The sequence below is a fragment of the Thermothelomyces thermophilus genome, chromosome 1 (genome assembly GCF_000226095.1).
Source record: "Thermothelomyces thermophilus ATCC 42464 chromosome 1, complete sequence".
Taxonomy (NCBI): domain Eukaryota; kingdom Fungi; phylum Ascomycota; class Sordariomycetes; order Sordariales; family Chaetomiaceae; genus Thermothelomyces; species Thermothelomyces thermophilus.
In genome coordinates this window covers 236,524-251,318 of record NC_016472.1, presented here as the reverse complement: position 1 = coordinate 251,318, position 14,795 = coordinate 236,524, and the positions used below count along the sequence as shown (strand labels likewise).

Genomic DNA, 14,795 nt, shown 5'->3' with positions numbered 1-14,795 from the left:
CCTTTCAACCCTCCCCCCCCCCCCACCTCTCCCTCCTTTCCTCCCTCCCCCCCTTCTCCCCGCCAGTCGGCCATCGTGAATAAACCTTGGAAGAAGCAGAAACGAGAAAGAGAGTGTGAGAGAGAGAGAAAGATAGAGAGAGTAATCGAAATGTCAGCTAACCTTCACTCCCCAGACGGCGCGGTCCTCTCCCGCCTGATGATACTCAATCTCCGATCATACAACACGACCGTCGACGGCGCCGGCCTGACGCCGCTGCCCTCGCCGCCGCCGCGCGGCGCGGTCGAGTACGCCTTCCGGCTCGAGGGCGTCGCCCCGGGCGCCGCGATCCCCGTGCGCCGGCTCGCCGCCAACGGCAGCGACGCCATCACGGGCATCACCTGGGACGGGTGGAGCTACAACCACGAGCTGGACGGCGGCCGGCCCGTGCGCCTGCCCAACGTGACGGACACCTCGGAGACGGAGCGGGTCGTCGTCGGGGAGGACGGGGTCGTGACGGTGACGGTCGAGGACTCGAGCGCCGCGTTGCTGGAGATTGGGGATGCTAAGACGGGGAAAGGAAAAGGGGAGGGAAAGAGTAAGGGTAAAGGGAAGGGAGAGGGAAGGGCAAGGAGAATGCGAAGGTGAAGATGGAGGGGGGGTGTTGATCATTCCATGAGTAACGAAGGCGGCATGGCCCGTCTCTGCTGACATTGGGAAAAAAATATTATGCAGTAGCACGAAGGGCCAAACGAAATACATAGTGGTGGACTGGAAAAATGTATGCCTGGGTGTATCAACTACGCTGTGACTCGAAACCAAAAAACATTGATCCATAACCGTGGCCAGACCCCTGAACTCCGAACGAAAAAAAAAAAAAAAAAAAATCAAAGCAACCAGCAGCAGCTATACCATTAGCTGGTGTCCAAGCACAAACCTCACACGTCTGTCGAGGGTCAAAAGAACAATACAAAGCCATCCGGCAGACTGGACATATCGGAACATTCCTCCTTCTCCTCCTCACCACCATTCGGGGACGACTTAAGCGGCCCAGCCTGCAGAGCAGCAGCGGCCCGTAGCACACACACACAGCTCGGAGAGAATCCTTTGCACTCGGAAGGACACACGCCTTCTCCTCCCCTACTGTTAATCATCATCTTCCCCTTCTTCTCCTCTCAGCGAGAGTCTTGCCGCTCCGCACGCTCAACTGTTGCGCAACGGCAGCTTCCTCTCCAGCGCGTGGAACGCCTGCGTCCGCGGGGTGAAGGGCGTCTTATCAGCGGCGGGTGCTGGCGCTGGCGCGGGCGCGGGCTGCAGCTGCACCACGGAGGCGGCGGCCTTGTTCTTGGCCTTGGCCGGGTGCCCGTCGTCGTCGTCGTCCTCGGCGTCCGAGTCGTACATGTCGAGCTCCTTGTTGGGGAGCATCGCCCATATGGCGAAGCCAAGCTGGCAGAGGTAGACGGTCCTGACATCGCTTGCACGTTAGGATGAGGAGAGGAGAGGGGAGGGGAGGATGCGAGAGAGGGATGTGAGGGAACGAAAAGAGAAAAAAAAAAAAAGAGCCACTCCTCCTTACAGCAGATAGACGGTCACGCCAAGCGTTGCTTGGACCATCCGGCAGGTCTTGGCCGCCCCGTACGGCTCCGCCAAACTGCAGCCGATGCGGAGGTGCCAGGGAGTCGGGCTGGGATATCTCGGGTCGGCGTAGTCGGGGCCGGCCTGGCCGTAGATGCTCACGGTGTAGAGGACGACCAGGACGAGGCTGATGATGGTGCCAAAGATCGGATAGAAGACCTTCATGATGGTGGCGATCATCTTGGCGAGGAGAATAAAGAGGGAGAGGATGGAGATGGCGACATTGTAGTTTGTCAACCTGTGTGCCGGGGGGGGTGTTAGCAACGGGCGAGGGACGCGACCGCGGTCGGTCGGGGGGGAAGGGGGGAACTCCAAACACAAGAGACTCACGTTTTCGACCAGACAAAAGGGACCGTGGGCAGCGGCTGGTAGTTGGCGTACGCGTAGAGGATCATGTTGGGGTTCGAGTTTTGCTTGTTCTCAAAGCCGATGCGCCAGAAGAGCGACCGGAAGCCGTCGGGCTGCTGGAGGCCAAAGAGGACCAGCAGCGGGACGATGCCGGCTAGTTCGGGGACCATTCCCCAGTACAGGGGCGCCTTGGCCCTCCATGGGCGGCGGAGGATCCGGTATGTGAATGCCATTTCTTCTTCTTCTTCTTCTTCTCCTTTCTCGACCGACCACCACGTTTTTGTGTTGTTTCAGAAAACCAGTGCTTACCACCGCTCCGCCGAAATTCGACTGTCGCAAACACACACACACGCACACACACACCCACACACCCACAGACACACTCAGAGCTTAGCTTGCAGGCTATTGCAAGCGCCAATCGAGGTCGCAGGAAAACAGAATCGGGTGTTTCGTGATGGTGTGCCGGAAGCAAGCCGCTGGAAGGAGCGGCTCACATAAGCTGGGAGGGAAATCCTCGCGAGGATGATGGGCCGGGTCCGTCGGGCTGCTGTCGTTGCTTGTCGCGACGGCAAGAGATGACGGCAACCCCTCGTACGGATGACAGGCTGCTTTTCTTTGTTCGTCGGCGAGAACGGGGTATGAGAGGAGGCGGGGAGAGCGGCACACGGTGGCCGCGATTTAAGGGAAGCTGCACCTCATTTTCTTGCGCCCGCTTCCTTCGTCCCCTCGCCGAGCTCCCGCAGATTCAATCCGCTCACCCGCCTGCGTTGCCGCTCAGTCCCATGGCAAACAGCCGTTCCGAGCAGCCCTGAGTGCTGCGGGCGGCAGGTCGGTCACAGCACGGTGCCCAATGAGAGCGACGGGCGGGATGCTTTTGGCAGCGCGTAAGCGCCCAGCCGGCCAATCCCAGCGCGATAAGCGGGAGCGGGGATGGGGGTGCTGAACCGGCTGGGGGTGGCCGTCGGGCACTGCGAAAACTCCCAGTGCCAGCTGGCGAGTGCAACCCCATTTCCAGATGTTCCAGAGAAGGTAACTTAACTAGCTGCGCGATGTTGAGTTGCCGCTTCGACGGTTGATTGATAATAAACCCAAAACCTGCGCCTTCCCGTCTCACTCAGGTGGCTGAGACCGGGCACTCTGCGCCTCCCCCGGTTGGTTTGTAGCAACATGCGCACACTACCTAAACTAATCCGCACTGCCTATCAGTCGCTGGACAAAATGGTGGACGCAACCCGTTACGGATGTAGGTATACCTACCTTAGATAGCATGGTGTACGGAGTATGTAGGTACAGAGCAAGGAGCCGGCTGATGAGCTGCGGCAAGGTAGTCGCCCTTCGAAGGATCCGATTTTAGTAGTGCACATCGGACACTACGCGACCACAACCCATCATGCCTCGTGGCCGTGCCATCTCGAATTCCAGCCGGCCCGATCTCGACGTCGTCGATTCGCAAAAGTGCCAGTGTGAGTTGAGACGGCCGCGCTGAGGACGCGATTCGGAGCCAGGCAAGTGCTGCACCGGCCAAACCAGGAATGGACCCCGATGTTGATCAAGCCATGATGCCACACTACTCGATCGGCCTGAGACTTCAAAAATAACCATGGACCGATTGTCTCTGCGTCGGGTTCATACCAAGTAATGGCAGCGGTAATGCTACGCACAGCCATCGGCCGCTACGGCGTTTCGATCAAAGAGCTTCCTCGAGAATGGCCGACATCGAAGAAAGGCAACAGGGAAGCATTTGTGGCCCGTAGCGTTGCACTGCGCGGCCGGCAAGCCGAAAGGTTGGTTCGAGGGAGCGCAGAGGCTTTGCTCGGCTGATACTCGCACACATATTCTGTACCTCCGAACGAGTTGCCCATACTACACTGTAGACGTGTGATTGGCCTGAACGGAACAAGCTCCGATGCGTGGACCGGGCATGACGCGACCCGCATCGATCGCAAGGGCCTGGCAATCGTAGTTTTCTTCTCAGGCTCGTGCGAACTTACAAGCCACAGCGGGCGGACAAATCTCGGTGTCGACAGAGGGCTCTGTGGAAGTGCGAATTGCTGCGTACGTAATCCGAATCCTTACAATACTAGGATTTAATATTAGAGTACAAAGCATACGCTCCAAAGAATGGCCAGGAAATGGACCGGTCCAGAACGTCACGACGGTCGCACAGAACGCACCATTTCTCTTCAAACTTTGCGACTGCATCGGGTGCCACGAGAGCCAGTCTTTGGTGATGCGAGCCCGGAGTCAGAGCGCGGCCTGGGCCCGTTTCCCCCAGAGCCAGCCTCTGATAACGTTGCGAACCCTACCGCCCGTGTATTTTTACCATACCGAGAAGCAAGTACATAGTTCTGCTTCCTTTAACTCTCTATACAGCCCTTGTCTCTTGTCATTCATGAGAACGCGGATAGTTCCAGATTTGTATCGGACGCTATCTAGCACAGCGTATTTACCATCGTGGTTACTACTTACACTGAATAACCTACCTAGGTACCTTGCTTACTGCTGTGTGGTTTTCCTCGAGTTCGATTTTCGGGTCCGTCTGTTGGTGGGGGAGCAGCTCTCGGCAGAAAGTGAAGGGCGGTGGGGTCATCTTGATCGCAAGATGGTTGGGTCTAGAGCTGCTCCACAGTGGACCAGATTGCTCCAGACTCTGGTAAACTGCAGCATCCCCTGTCGGCTGCTTGGATTCCGCCCGCTGTTCGTAAGAACTTCCTAGTCCAAGATATACTATGAGTAGTGCGTGCGAAATCCCACGTAGCAGGTGAGGCGCCTCGCTTTCGTTGATCAAGCCGTCCGCACCATCTCGACCGTCTGGATTATGCGAGTCCACTAGCACTACCCCGGGTTTACACCAAGTACATACCATTCATGGTGTATGTAATCCTTACAGATAGGTAGTGGAGGGGGCAAGTACGTCCGTACCTCGCGTGTATCTCCCGGCTCGTTTTGCAACGAGCGTGGAAGATGGCAGGTCCGATGGTCGTCCATGACTTGCGGGAGAACAAGCGTGCCGCGCCTTCCCTGCGGAGCGAGCGAGACCAGTAGGTCGCTTACCGGAGATGCCTGGTTGAAGATCAGAAACGCTCCTGCAATTCATGGAACCTGGGAGTCCCGTTTCCATCCTCTCCATTGCTGAGCTGTTCGCTACAGATCGAGGCAAGGTAGTACATACATACATGGCTGCATGCTTCCTCGGTATTGATGCTCGCCGGGGCTACATGCGACATCTGGCCCTGAGTGCGTACATTCATACAATACTAATACGCTACCTTCACGGCAAGGATGGGATGCAGAACATGTCGTGTCATGCCTGCAGCGTCGCCTCCCCCTGTCCTGAGCCTTTGACTTGTTTTTTTCTGGCTCCTTGCGCTTTACGTTGCTGCCCTCCGCTTACCGTCAACCGACATTCCTGGGCTTTTGCACTTCCATGAATTGGCTGGTTCTTTCCTACGGTTCCAGCACTGCAATTTCTCGAGCCCACGAACCTCGATCGCCGCCTTCAGGAGACACCACGTCCCGGCAACAGTTTAGGTTGGCCCAATCCCGCTCGTGCCCCAAAACGAGTTTCGAGCCACGGGGTTTCAGCTTCTCTCCCAGCCGTCCTGCCCGATCTCGATCGCTCGGCCTCAAGCACCCGGTTCATCCGCAGGGGTTCTTTCATCCCTCCTCCTCCTCGTCGCCCCCCACCCCCTTTCTCTCACGGGTAATCCGACGCCCCAGATCCAGCCCTCCGCTGCTGCTGGCCAATGGGCCCGCCGTTGTGGCTGCTCTCCAGATAACAGGCTGTTGTCGGAAAGCTGGGTTGTTCGTTGTCTTGTGCAGGTGGCGGATCATCACCGCCACCGCTGCCTCTTCTGCCCCCTGTAGCGAGTCGTGTAGGTCAGGATCAAGCCTGTGCCCGCCCCGCAGCGTCGTATGACCGGGAGAAACGGGGAAAGCCGTCGATGAGACGCGCCGGTTGTTCTCTCGTTGTTGTGGTTTATTATTGAGGCATGCCTCTTGGGGACCAGGCCGAGCCCACCACCACCACCACCGCCGCCGCCGACGACAACAGCCGACAGAGAGGCCTCGCTGAGGGAGGAGGACACGGCCGGTGGATGCGAACCTATGATGGTAAGCATCATCTACTGATATCGGCTCGCTAGCAACCGAGATTTGTGGGTTTGGCTCACTCCAGCCCGGAGGAACCCCGGCCTGCCCTGAACCAGAGCTACCGGTCGCCGAAGCCTCGCCGGGACCACCGCTGACAGATTAACTTGGCAAGAGATACTCGGCGACGGACAGGGCCGCGCTCCGTCTTCTTGGGTCACCGAGCAAGAAGCAGCGGCTTGTGGCGCACGGGACTTTGTCACTGCCGTCGTTGGACGACATCCATCACGCGCTGTCAGCCGTACCATTCCCCCCTTTTTCTTCACCAAATCCTCGAGACCCTTGCCCAACCCTCCCCTCAGCCTACCTACTCCGGAGACGGCGGCGCACATGATGGGCGGCAACGAGCCTGGCGACGGAGTCACCACTCTGCGCCTACCAAAAAGTCAGGTTAGCGTCGCGAGCCCCGCGGGATCCTCTGTTACCTCCCGCAGCTGGTCGTCAACCGAACTCCCCAGCCTATCCCTCAGCCTTGATGGTTGGCCCCAGCCATCTGTCGTGCAGCTGCTCCAGGGGATCGGAGCGATCGAACTGCTGGAAGAAGACGAGCGGCCCACATTTATCGTTTACCTCGACGATCCGAGAAACGCCCAACCTGGTCCCCTGAATATACTTTACGCGAATGTCGTTCTGAGGACAGCACCCGGTCTCTTGGAGCTATTGCAGCACGTCTCGGAACAGTCGCAGCCTGACCCCGAATTCTCCGAGTTCAGGGCGTGGGCGGTCAGCTCGGTGCATGAAAAGAGTAGCCCAAACGCGCCCGTTCCCTCCGTCACATACGCCGGGCTCCTATGGACCTGTTCCACTCTCCGGAAGCGGTTCCGCATCATCCGTGGTTACCAGAACACACTTTTCAATACTCCCACATCATCGCCGAGCCAAACTCGGGAAGTACAACAACCCTCTCCGACCCCAGACCTGGCATCAAACGGGCCGTGGGCAGGTCGGACTCCGGAACTGCCCAGGGAGAGCAGCGACTACTTTGGGCAAGTCGGCAGGACGCAACTTCGTTCCCGCTCGGAGCCCCCGAGCAGGGCAGAGTCAGCCGCGGACACCGTCGTCCGACCCCTTGACGACCTTGCGCTCTCGTCTCCGCCTCTGCGCACGACGTTTGACTGGACGCGCATTCCCCTCGATGACCCCAACCTCCCCGCCCATTACCTTTTTGCGCGATCGATTGACTGGGCGGCCACCTCGCTCGGGCCGATAGAGCTGTGGCCGTTCGAGCTGAGAATCATGTCCAGCATGGTACTGGGCAGTCCTCATCCGGCGGCGCTTTACTGGGGCCGAGACCACGTCGCCATTTACAACGAGGCGTACGTTTCCCTCGCTGGCCAAAAACATCCCCGCTTGATGGGCTCTCGGTACCAGGACGCCTGGCCGGAGATCTGGGACGAGGTCAAGCCTGTCTTCGACGCCGCCTGGGAAAGCGGCTATGCGACGATGAAGAACGACGATACCCTCTTCATATCACGTAACGGCTTCACGGAAGAAACGTTTTTCAATTGGGCAATGATCCCGCTGGTTGGCGGCGACGGCACAGTGGTGGCCATATACAACCCCGCGTTCGAAAACACCCGCCGGCGGATTGTTGAGCGGAGAATGCTGACGCTTCGGGAGATCGGCATCAGGACGGCGCAGGCCCGTGACGTGAAGGGATTTTGGGCCCAGCTCCAGAAGGGCCTGGAATTCAATGAGCTGGATGCCCCCTTTGCCCTCCTCTACTCGATCGGCGAAGACGGCGGCATTGAAATCTCGTCTCTCCACCCGGGGAGCCTCGCGCATCCGCCGCAGATCGTACTGGAAGGCTCCATCGGCGTACCCGACGGCCATCCCTGCGCCGTTACGGCCATAGACTTGCAGACCAGCGACGAAGGATTCGCCCCCTATATGAGGGAGTGTCTGACGAACTCGGCCTCTCCAATCGTCCTCAGCGAGGCGGACGGTACCTTGCCGGCGGAGCTGATTCAGGGCCTTTCCTGGGCCGGGTACGGAGATCCGTGCCGTACCATCGTCGTCTTCCCCGTGCATCCCACGACGGGGGGGGATGGGGTGGTTGTTGGGTTTATCGTCCTGGGCACGAACCCGCGGCGTCCATTCGATGCGGATTACCAACTCTTTGTAAGCCTCCTCTCGCGGCAGCTCGTCACTTCGCTCGCGTCTGTTGTCCTCTTCGAAGAGGAGATCCGGCGCGGGCAGAAGGCCGCCCGCCTCGCTGCTCTGGATCACCAGGAGCTCTCGTTGCAGCTCCATCTCCGGACGCTAGAGGCTGTCGAAAGCGAATATCGCTTCACCAGGATGGCCGAGCTCGGCCCCGTGGGCTTATTCATTGCTGACGGTCACGGAAAGATCAACTACTGCAACGAGATGTGCTCCAGGATATCCGGGCTCCCGCGGAACGCTAGCACCTTCGCCGCGTGGATGCAGAGCATTCGTGACGAGGACCGGCACGGCACAGAGCTCGCCTGGCGCCGCGTCGTCGAGGAGAAGACTGCCGTGACGCACGAGTTCCGGTTCGAGGGCTCTAGGGAACTCATTGACGGCCACCTGGTCGACGTCTGGGTGCTGATGAGCGCCTACCCCGAGAGAGACGAGCTCGGGGAGCTCAAGAGCATCTTTGGCTGCATCACCGACATCTCGCAACAAAAGTGGGCCGAAAGCGTCCAGAAGCGGCGACGAGACGAAGCCGTCGAGCTTAAGCGCCAGCAAGAGAACTTTATCGACATAACCAGTCACGAAATGCGGAATCCGCTGAACGCCATCCTGCAAAGCGCCGATGAGATATCATCGGGCCTGAGCCGATTCCGCCAGGCAGGGGCGTCGGCTCGGGCGCCCGGCGCCATAGACGCCCTGGTCGACAGCTGCGTAGAGGCGGCCAGCATCGTTTCGCTGTGTGCAAACCACCAGAAGCGCATCGTGGACGACATCCTAACTCTCTCCAAGCTCGACTCGAACCTGCTTCTCGTAACGCCGGTCGACGTGCAACCTATTACCGTGGTTCAGGACGTCCTCAAGATGTTCGAGATCGAGCTCGGCTCGCACAAGATCGACGGCCACATGAACATAGAACAGTCGTACCAGGACTTGACCGTCGACTGGGTGAAGCTGGACCCGTCCCGGCTTCGTCAGGTCCTCATCAACCTGATGACCAACGCGATCAAGTTTACCCAAGGGCGGCCGACGCGCTCGATCGTGATAAGCCTCGGGGCGTCCAAGGATGCTTTGAAGGACAGCTTCTCGTACATTCCCTCGCGGAAGCCGACTCGAGAGGATTTCACAGACGAGGCTGACTGGGCTGACGGCGAAAAGGTCAATCTGCACTTCGCCGTCACGGACACCGGCCCGGGCCTGGACGAGAACGAGAAGCGTATCCTGTTCCAGAGGTTTGGCCAAGCAAGCCCACGAACCCACGTTCAATACGGCGGCTCCGGCTTGGGACTCTTCATCTGCCGCACATTGACCGAGCTGCAGGGCGGCCAGATCGCGGTGCAGTCCGAGAAGGGCCAGGGAAGCACTTTTGCCTTCTACATCAAGGGGCGCAAATCGGACCACCCACCAGACACCTCGCGACTACGGACGCCCTCACCGAACGAAGACCTACCTCTGCCGTCACCTATACAGAGCGTGCCCAAGCAGGAGACACCGTCGCCAGTTCCCCCGGCCACACCGACCACGGAAGCCGCCCAGCATCCCCTGCCGCCGTTTCCCTTGCCTCAGTCCCCCAAGCCGCAGCCCGAGACACGGCGACTCGACGTCCTGGTGGTGGAGGACAATCTGGTGAACCAGAAGGTCCTGAAGAGGCAGCTGGAGCTCGCAGGGAGCAACACCTACGTTGCCAATCACGGCGGCGAGGCTCTGGCCGCTCTGAGGCGGTCTCGTTTCTGGAGCGAGACGGCTGCCGCGCCCGCCGAGGACACGGCTACCGAATCGTCCCCGCCGACTCCCGAACCAGAGGCGGTTGGAGACAGCAACAGCCACAACATCTCGGTCATCCTGATGGACCTTGAGATGCCCGTCATGGACGGCATCAGCTGCACGCGCGAGATCAGGCGGCTGGAACGCCAGGGCGCCATCACCCAGCACGTACCCATCATCGCCGTCACGGCCTATGCACGGCCAGAGCAAGTCGAAAATGCGAAGGCTGCAGGCGTTGTAGGTTTCTCCTCTGTCTCTCCCTCTCTCTCTCCCTCTCTCCCTCTCTTTCTCTCTCCTTGGTGCCTGTTTAAATTCTTGCGCCATATGCTAATTTTGGGACGCGTCGCTTTTGCAGGATGGCGTCATCTCGAAACCGTTCCGCATCTCGGAACTAATACCTGAGATCGAGGAGCTGGCCCTCAAATATGGTGACATGGCGCCGAAACCTTGTTGACAGTTTCGCGGCATGGAATCTGTTTTCGGTTTCCCCTCGCGTTGGAATGAAGAAGAAGACACCTGTGTAGGTTGTTCGGAGTATTATTATTAGCACGTCCTTTCCTTGTTGGATGACTTGCCAGAAGGGCGGGATTCCCAAAGGGAGACAAAAAAAAGAAAAGGAAAGATGATGATTTATTGGCGAATGAATTTCCAGGTGCTGGTGATTTGTTATGATGGCTAGGTCATATACGCACTTTATTTTCTTGGAGAGAATGGCGGGAAGGCGGCGTGGCATTTGTGTTTGTGCATGCTTTGTCCTCTGCATAGGGGCCCGCCATGGGGTTGATTGATGGTAACGAGCGGCGTCGAGGAAAGAGAGGGTGAGATGGGCAAGATATAGGGGACGGATTAGAAACTATTAAAAAGTCGCCGAAATAGTGTTTGGTTGCCGAGCTAATTTGGTATGTAGATTGATCTGTACAGAGACTAGAGTATTAGGAAAGGCTGTTGTTTCCCTACATGTCGAGGAATAGACCAAGTGAGGATGAGGCATGTTTGGAACAACATCGAGGTTGCCGATGTATAACAAAGTCATGTGATCTTTGGCCAGCTTCTTAACATGACTTCACAATGTACAGTACAGACTCAATGCTTGGGACATCACAAATCGCGGCAAACTTGCAAAAATAGGCCTTATTCTATGAAAACTGGCGAACTCAACACGGGAGAGGTATATTATTAGCTATTAGCGAGTTCTAGGTCTGCCTCCCCCTCGTTTCTCACCCTAGGTGGCAAGGAACGAGGACAAAAGAACACCCTGGTCCAATGACATCCTTTCATCAACTCCTCACACACCCATCAGCATCAGCAACACCCCAGCTTTCATCTTTAATTTGTGATAATGGGCTCCTTTGTGTCCGATACTATCACCCATCTCCACATCGTCCTTATCAGACCGACAGACCCAAGGCCAACCGGAACGACCATGCCTTCTCTTTGCCGAGGGGAGAATAGGCGGGGTATACTCTGGGTATCAAAACAGAAACAGGACAGGAACGAGCAGGAGCACGAAAAAGCAAGAGAAACAGGAGCATGCAGCAGGAAAGAAACAAAGGCCGGGTGTGTAGGGTGTCACACACACCGGGTGTTCTTTGCCTTTGACCGCGGAATGCGCAAAGCGGAGGGTACCAGAGAACGAATCTCGACTAGGGTATCTCGAAATGCAGATCCGAACCCGACCAGACTCGAGGGTAGTAGTGAAATGAGGGATATGCCTCTCGTGACGGCGTGACTTAGGTAGGGGAAAATTCGCTCTAATTATTCTCGTCGTCGTATTTCATCCCCGTTCCAATTCGATCCAATGCTCATGATTATGAATGCCGGGGACTCACATGGCCGGACGCGTCGCCATCTAAGCGGCAGCAGTCACAGCCGGAGTGGACTCGAGGGGCTTGGCAGGGGTCTCCTCCTCAGCAGCGGCGGGGGCGGCAGCGGTGGTCTCAGCCTCAGCGGGCTTGGCAGCCTCCTCGGCGGCAGGCTCCTCAGCCTTAGCCTCAGCCTTAGCCTCACCAGCCTCCGTCTCGGCAGCCGGGGCGGCGGGAGTCTCCTCGGTCTTCTCAGGCTTCTCAGCCTTGCCCTTGCCCTGCAGATGTGTCAGTCAGGAGAATTGTCGTCTCTAACTCGCATGCTCCTTACCTTGATGGTAGCACGCAGCTTGGAGAAAGCCGAAGGCGACTTGGGCTTCTCGGCCTCCTCATCGGAGGAGGCAGCATCCTTCTTCTTGCCGAAGGCGAAGGGGAGCGAGCTCTTGCGCTTCTCAGACTTGACCTCCTTCTTGGTCTCGCCGTTGGTGGCAGGGGCGCCCTCGGTCGTCTCGGCAGGGGCATTCGCGGGGGCAGACACCTCGGCAGAGAGGGGCTCCGTGGTTTCCACAGCCGGGATCACAGGAGCGGTCTCAGCGACAGCCTCAGTGGTGGCGGGCGCCTCCTTGGCAGGAGCCTCGGCGGGAGCAGCGGTCTTCTTCTTGCCGAAAGAGAGGTTGCTGAAGATGCTATTTAATTTGTTAGTCAATGATCAGTTGCACGCTGATGTGGGCCGCCATCCATACCTGGTGCGCTTTGCGTGGGCCGGGCGGGCCTCAGTAGTCTCCTTCTTCTCCTCCTTCTTCTCGCCCTCCTTGGCCTCCTCGGTCTGCTCCTCAGGCTTAGCCTCGGCAGCAGCCTCGGTAGTGGCAGCAGCCTCAGTGGCAGGCTCCGCGGCAGCCTCAGTAGCAGCCTCAGCAGCGGGGGCCTCAGATGACTCAGCCGCGGCGCTCGTCTCGGCGGCCGGGGCCTCCTCCACAGGCTTGGCCTCAGTCTCAGCGGCCTTCTTCTCCTCCTTCTTGCCGAGGAGGTTGCCGAAGATCGAAGCGCGCTTGCGGCTGGCAGAGCGGCGCTTGGGCTCCTCCTTCTCAGCCTTGTCCTCCTCCTTCCTGGGCTCTTCCTTGGCGGCCTCGGCAGCGGGGGCCTCGGCAGCAGGAGCAGCCTCCTCGGTGGTGGTAGTGGCAGGCTCGGCAGCGACCGTCTCGGCAGCAGGAGCCTTCTCCTCCTTCTTGGTGGGAGCGGGCTTGAGGCTCTCAAGGGTCTTCTTGTAAGTCTCGGACTCGGTGACGGTAGCAGCAAGCTCCTTGGCCTCGGCGATCTTGGTCTTCAGCTGGGCAACCCAGTTGTCACGCTCGGCGGTGCTGGAAGCCTTGAAGGTGTGCTTGTGGCCCTTGGCAGTGAAGTGGAACTTGTTGGGGCCATCAACGGCAGGCTCCGAAGCGTCGGCCTAGATGACGGGTGGGTCAGCCTCAGGTCCGTAACAAGTCCATGATGAAGATTGGCTTACCAGGTGGATAGCACCATGGGGGGCAGCCTTGTCGCCCTTCTCGCTGTAGAAGAGCAGGCCCTTGCCGGTCTCGGCAGCCCAAGCAGTGACATGATGAGCAACGTCGGTGACTTTGTCGGCCTTGAAGGAGGCAATCGACTTCAGGTCGACGGGCTCGGAACCGAACCAGAAGAGCTGCTTGGTATAGAGAAAGTTCCTGAAACGGGAAGGTTAGTGCACGGTCTCCCAAATGCGGAGTGGCACGATGTGGTTGAGACGACATACTTGGGGAAGTTGGCGCCCTGGCCCTTGTGCTCGAGGTGGCCCTCCTCAACAGGCTTAGGCTCCTCCTTCTTGGCCTCCTCATCCTTCTTGGCCTCCTCGGCCGGAGCAGCAGCCGCCTCCGTCTCGGTGGTGGCGGCGGCAGCAGGGGTCTCAGTAGCGGCCGCCTGGGCGGCCTCGGCGGCGGGAGCGGCTTCAGTCTCGGCGGCGGCAGCAGTAGCCTCGGCGGGCTTGGTCTCGGCGGCGGGCTCGGTGGCGGGAGTCTCCTGCGGCACCTCGGCGGGCTTCTGTGTGTCGGCCATTATGATGGTTTGGGTTTGCTTGCAAAGCAGGGTATCTCAAGAAAATTAGAAAACGGGGTATCGGGTATCACTGGAAGACAGAGAGCAAGAAAAAACAGGTGCCTTTCTGTGACGGGGTATTATCACGGCGTGGCCTGCACTGATTCTGATGTGATGGCAGAGAATCTCGGTAGCGAGACGTGTTTCGTGTGCAAGGGGAAGGAGAAAGAAGGAGGGAGAAGGTCCTGCCGCGTGATGGGCTGCCGGGGGCTACTTATTTCGGCACAGGGCAGGTCACGGTCTGATCGTGCGAGATGGGACGGCAACGGGGCAATTTCTTTGAAAACGGCGGCAAAGGCCTTGGCTTCTCGCTAGTGTACTTGCTGCATCCCACCTTCGGCAGCTTCATTCCTCCCCCCGCCCCTTCCCCCCGAATTCCTCTAGGCAGGTTTCCAACTCGGCCGCTAACTGGCTGGATCCTGTTCTTGGTCCCCAAAACGGAAGCAAGCCCTGTGCACCACCAGGGCAAACCGCCCCGATCACCGTCTTGGGGAGTCTTCCTCTGCTGCGTTTCCGAACCGGCCCCAAAAAAAAGGGGTGGGCGTCCGTCGGCTTGTTGCCGGACGGACCAAGATCGAGTTGTGACCGACGAGAAACACGAAATTGCTATCAGACCGTTTCTGGACAGGGATCCTAGCTTCTCCTTGCTCGCGCTCGAGCTGCAGCCCACAGGGCAGCTACACTAGTGGAGCACAGTGCTGAGGTACACTACTGATAGTTAACTAGCTGTCTGGACCCGCAAAACGCTGCAACCCAATGGCCAGTGCAGGTTATCTTCTGGGGTCCGTCAGCCGACAGGCGCAGGGTACCTGGGCTGCGAGTACCGGCATGTGAGACGCGGGACAAAGCACGGCGCGACGG

General features: G+C 58.6%; 4 protein-coding genes across 4 annotated transcripts; 1 reads left to right on the top strand and 3 right to left on the bottom strand.

Moving 5' to 3' along the window:
• Window positions 1-529: 529 nt before the first annotated feature.
• MYCTH_2085599 (uncharacterized protein) lies at window positions 530-2,654 on the bottom strand. Its single transcript, XM_003658328.1, has 3 exons — window positions 1,945-2,654; window positions 1,556-1,852; window positions 530-1,444 (listed from the first exon to the last, which is right to left on the bottom strand). Exons 1-3 carry the CDS (start codon window positions 2,193-2,195, stop codon window positions 1,183-1,185), a joined length of 810 nt encoding a protein of 269 aa, XP_003658376.1. The 5' UTR covers window positions 2,196-2,654; the 3' UTR covers window positions 530-1,182.
• A 2,610-nt stretch (window positions 2,655-5,264) lies between these two features.
• Window positions 5,265-6,161, bottom strand: MYCTH_2294067 (uncharacterized protein). Its single transcript, XM_003658327.1, has one exon. The coding sequence runs from the start codon at window positions 6,081-6,083 to the stop codon at window positions 5,796-5,798; it is 288 nt and encodes a 95-aa protein (XP_003658375.1). The 5' UTR covers window positions 6,084-6,161; the 3' UTR covers window positions 5,265-5,795.
• A 65-nt stretch (window positions 6,162-6,226) lies between these two features.
• MYCTH_2294065 (uncharacterized protein) lies at window positions 6,227-10,885 on the top strand. The gene is made up of 2 exons (XM_003658326.1): window positions 6,227-10,263; window positions 10,382-10,885. The coding sequence occupies exons 1-2, from the start codon at window positions 6,442-6,444 to the stop codon at window positions 10,478-10,480; spliced, it is 3,921 nt and encodes a 1,306-aa protein (XP_003658374.1). The 5' UTR covers window positions 6,227-6,441; the 3' UTR covers window positions 10,481-10,885.
• Window positions 10,886-11,815: 930 nt separating this feature from the next.
• MYCTH_2294062 (uncharacterized protein) lies at window positions 11,816-14,150 on the bottom strand. The gene is made up of 5 exons (XM_003658325.1): window positions 13,597-14,150; window positions 13,333-13,528; window positions 12,572-13,272; window positions 12,160-12,514; window positions 11,816-12,106 (listed from the first exon to the last, which is right to left on the bottom strand). Exons 1-5 carry the CDS (start codon window positions 13,893-13,895, stop codon window positions 11,876-11,878), a joined length of 1,782 nt encoding a protein of 593 aa, XP_003658373.1. The 5' UTR covers window positions 13,896-14,150; the 3' UTR covers window positions 11,816-11,875.
• Window positions 14,151-14,795: the final 645 nt, after the last annotated feature.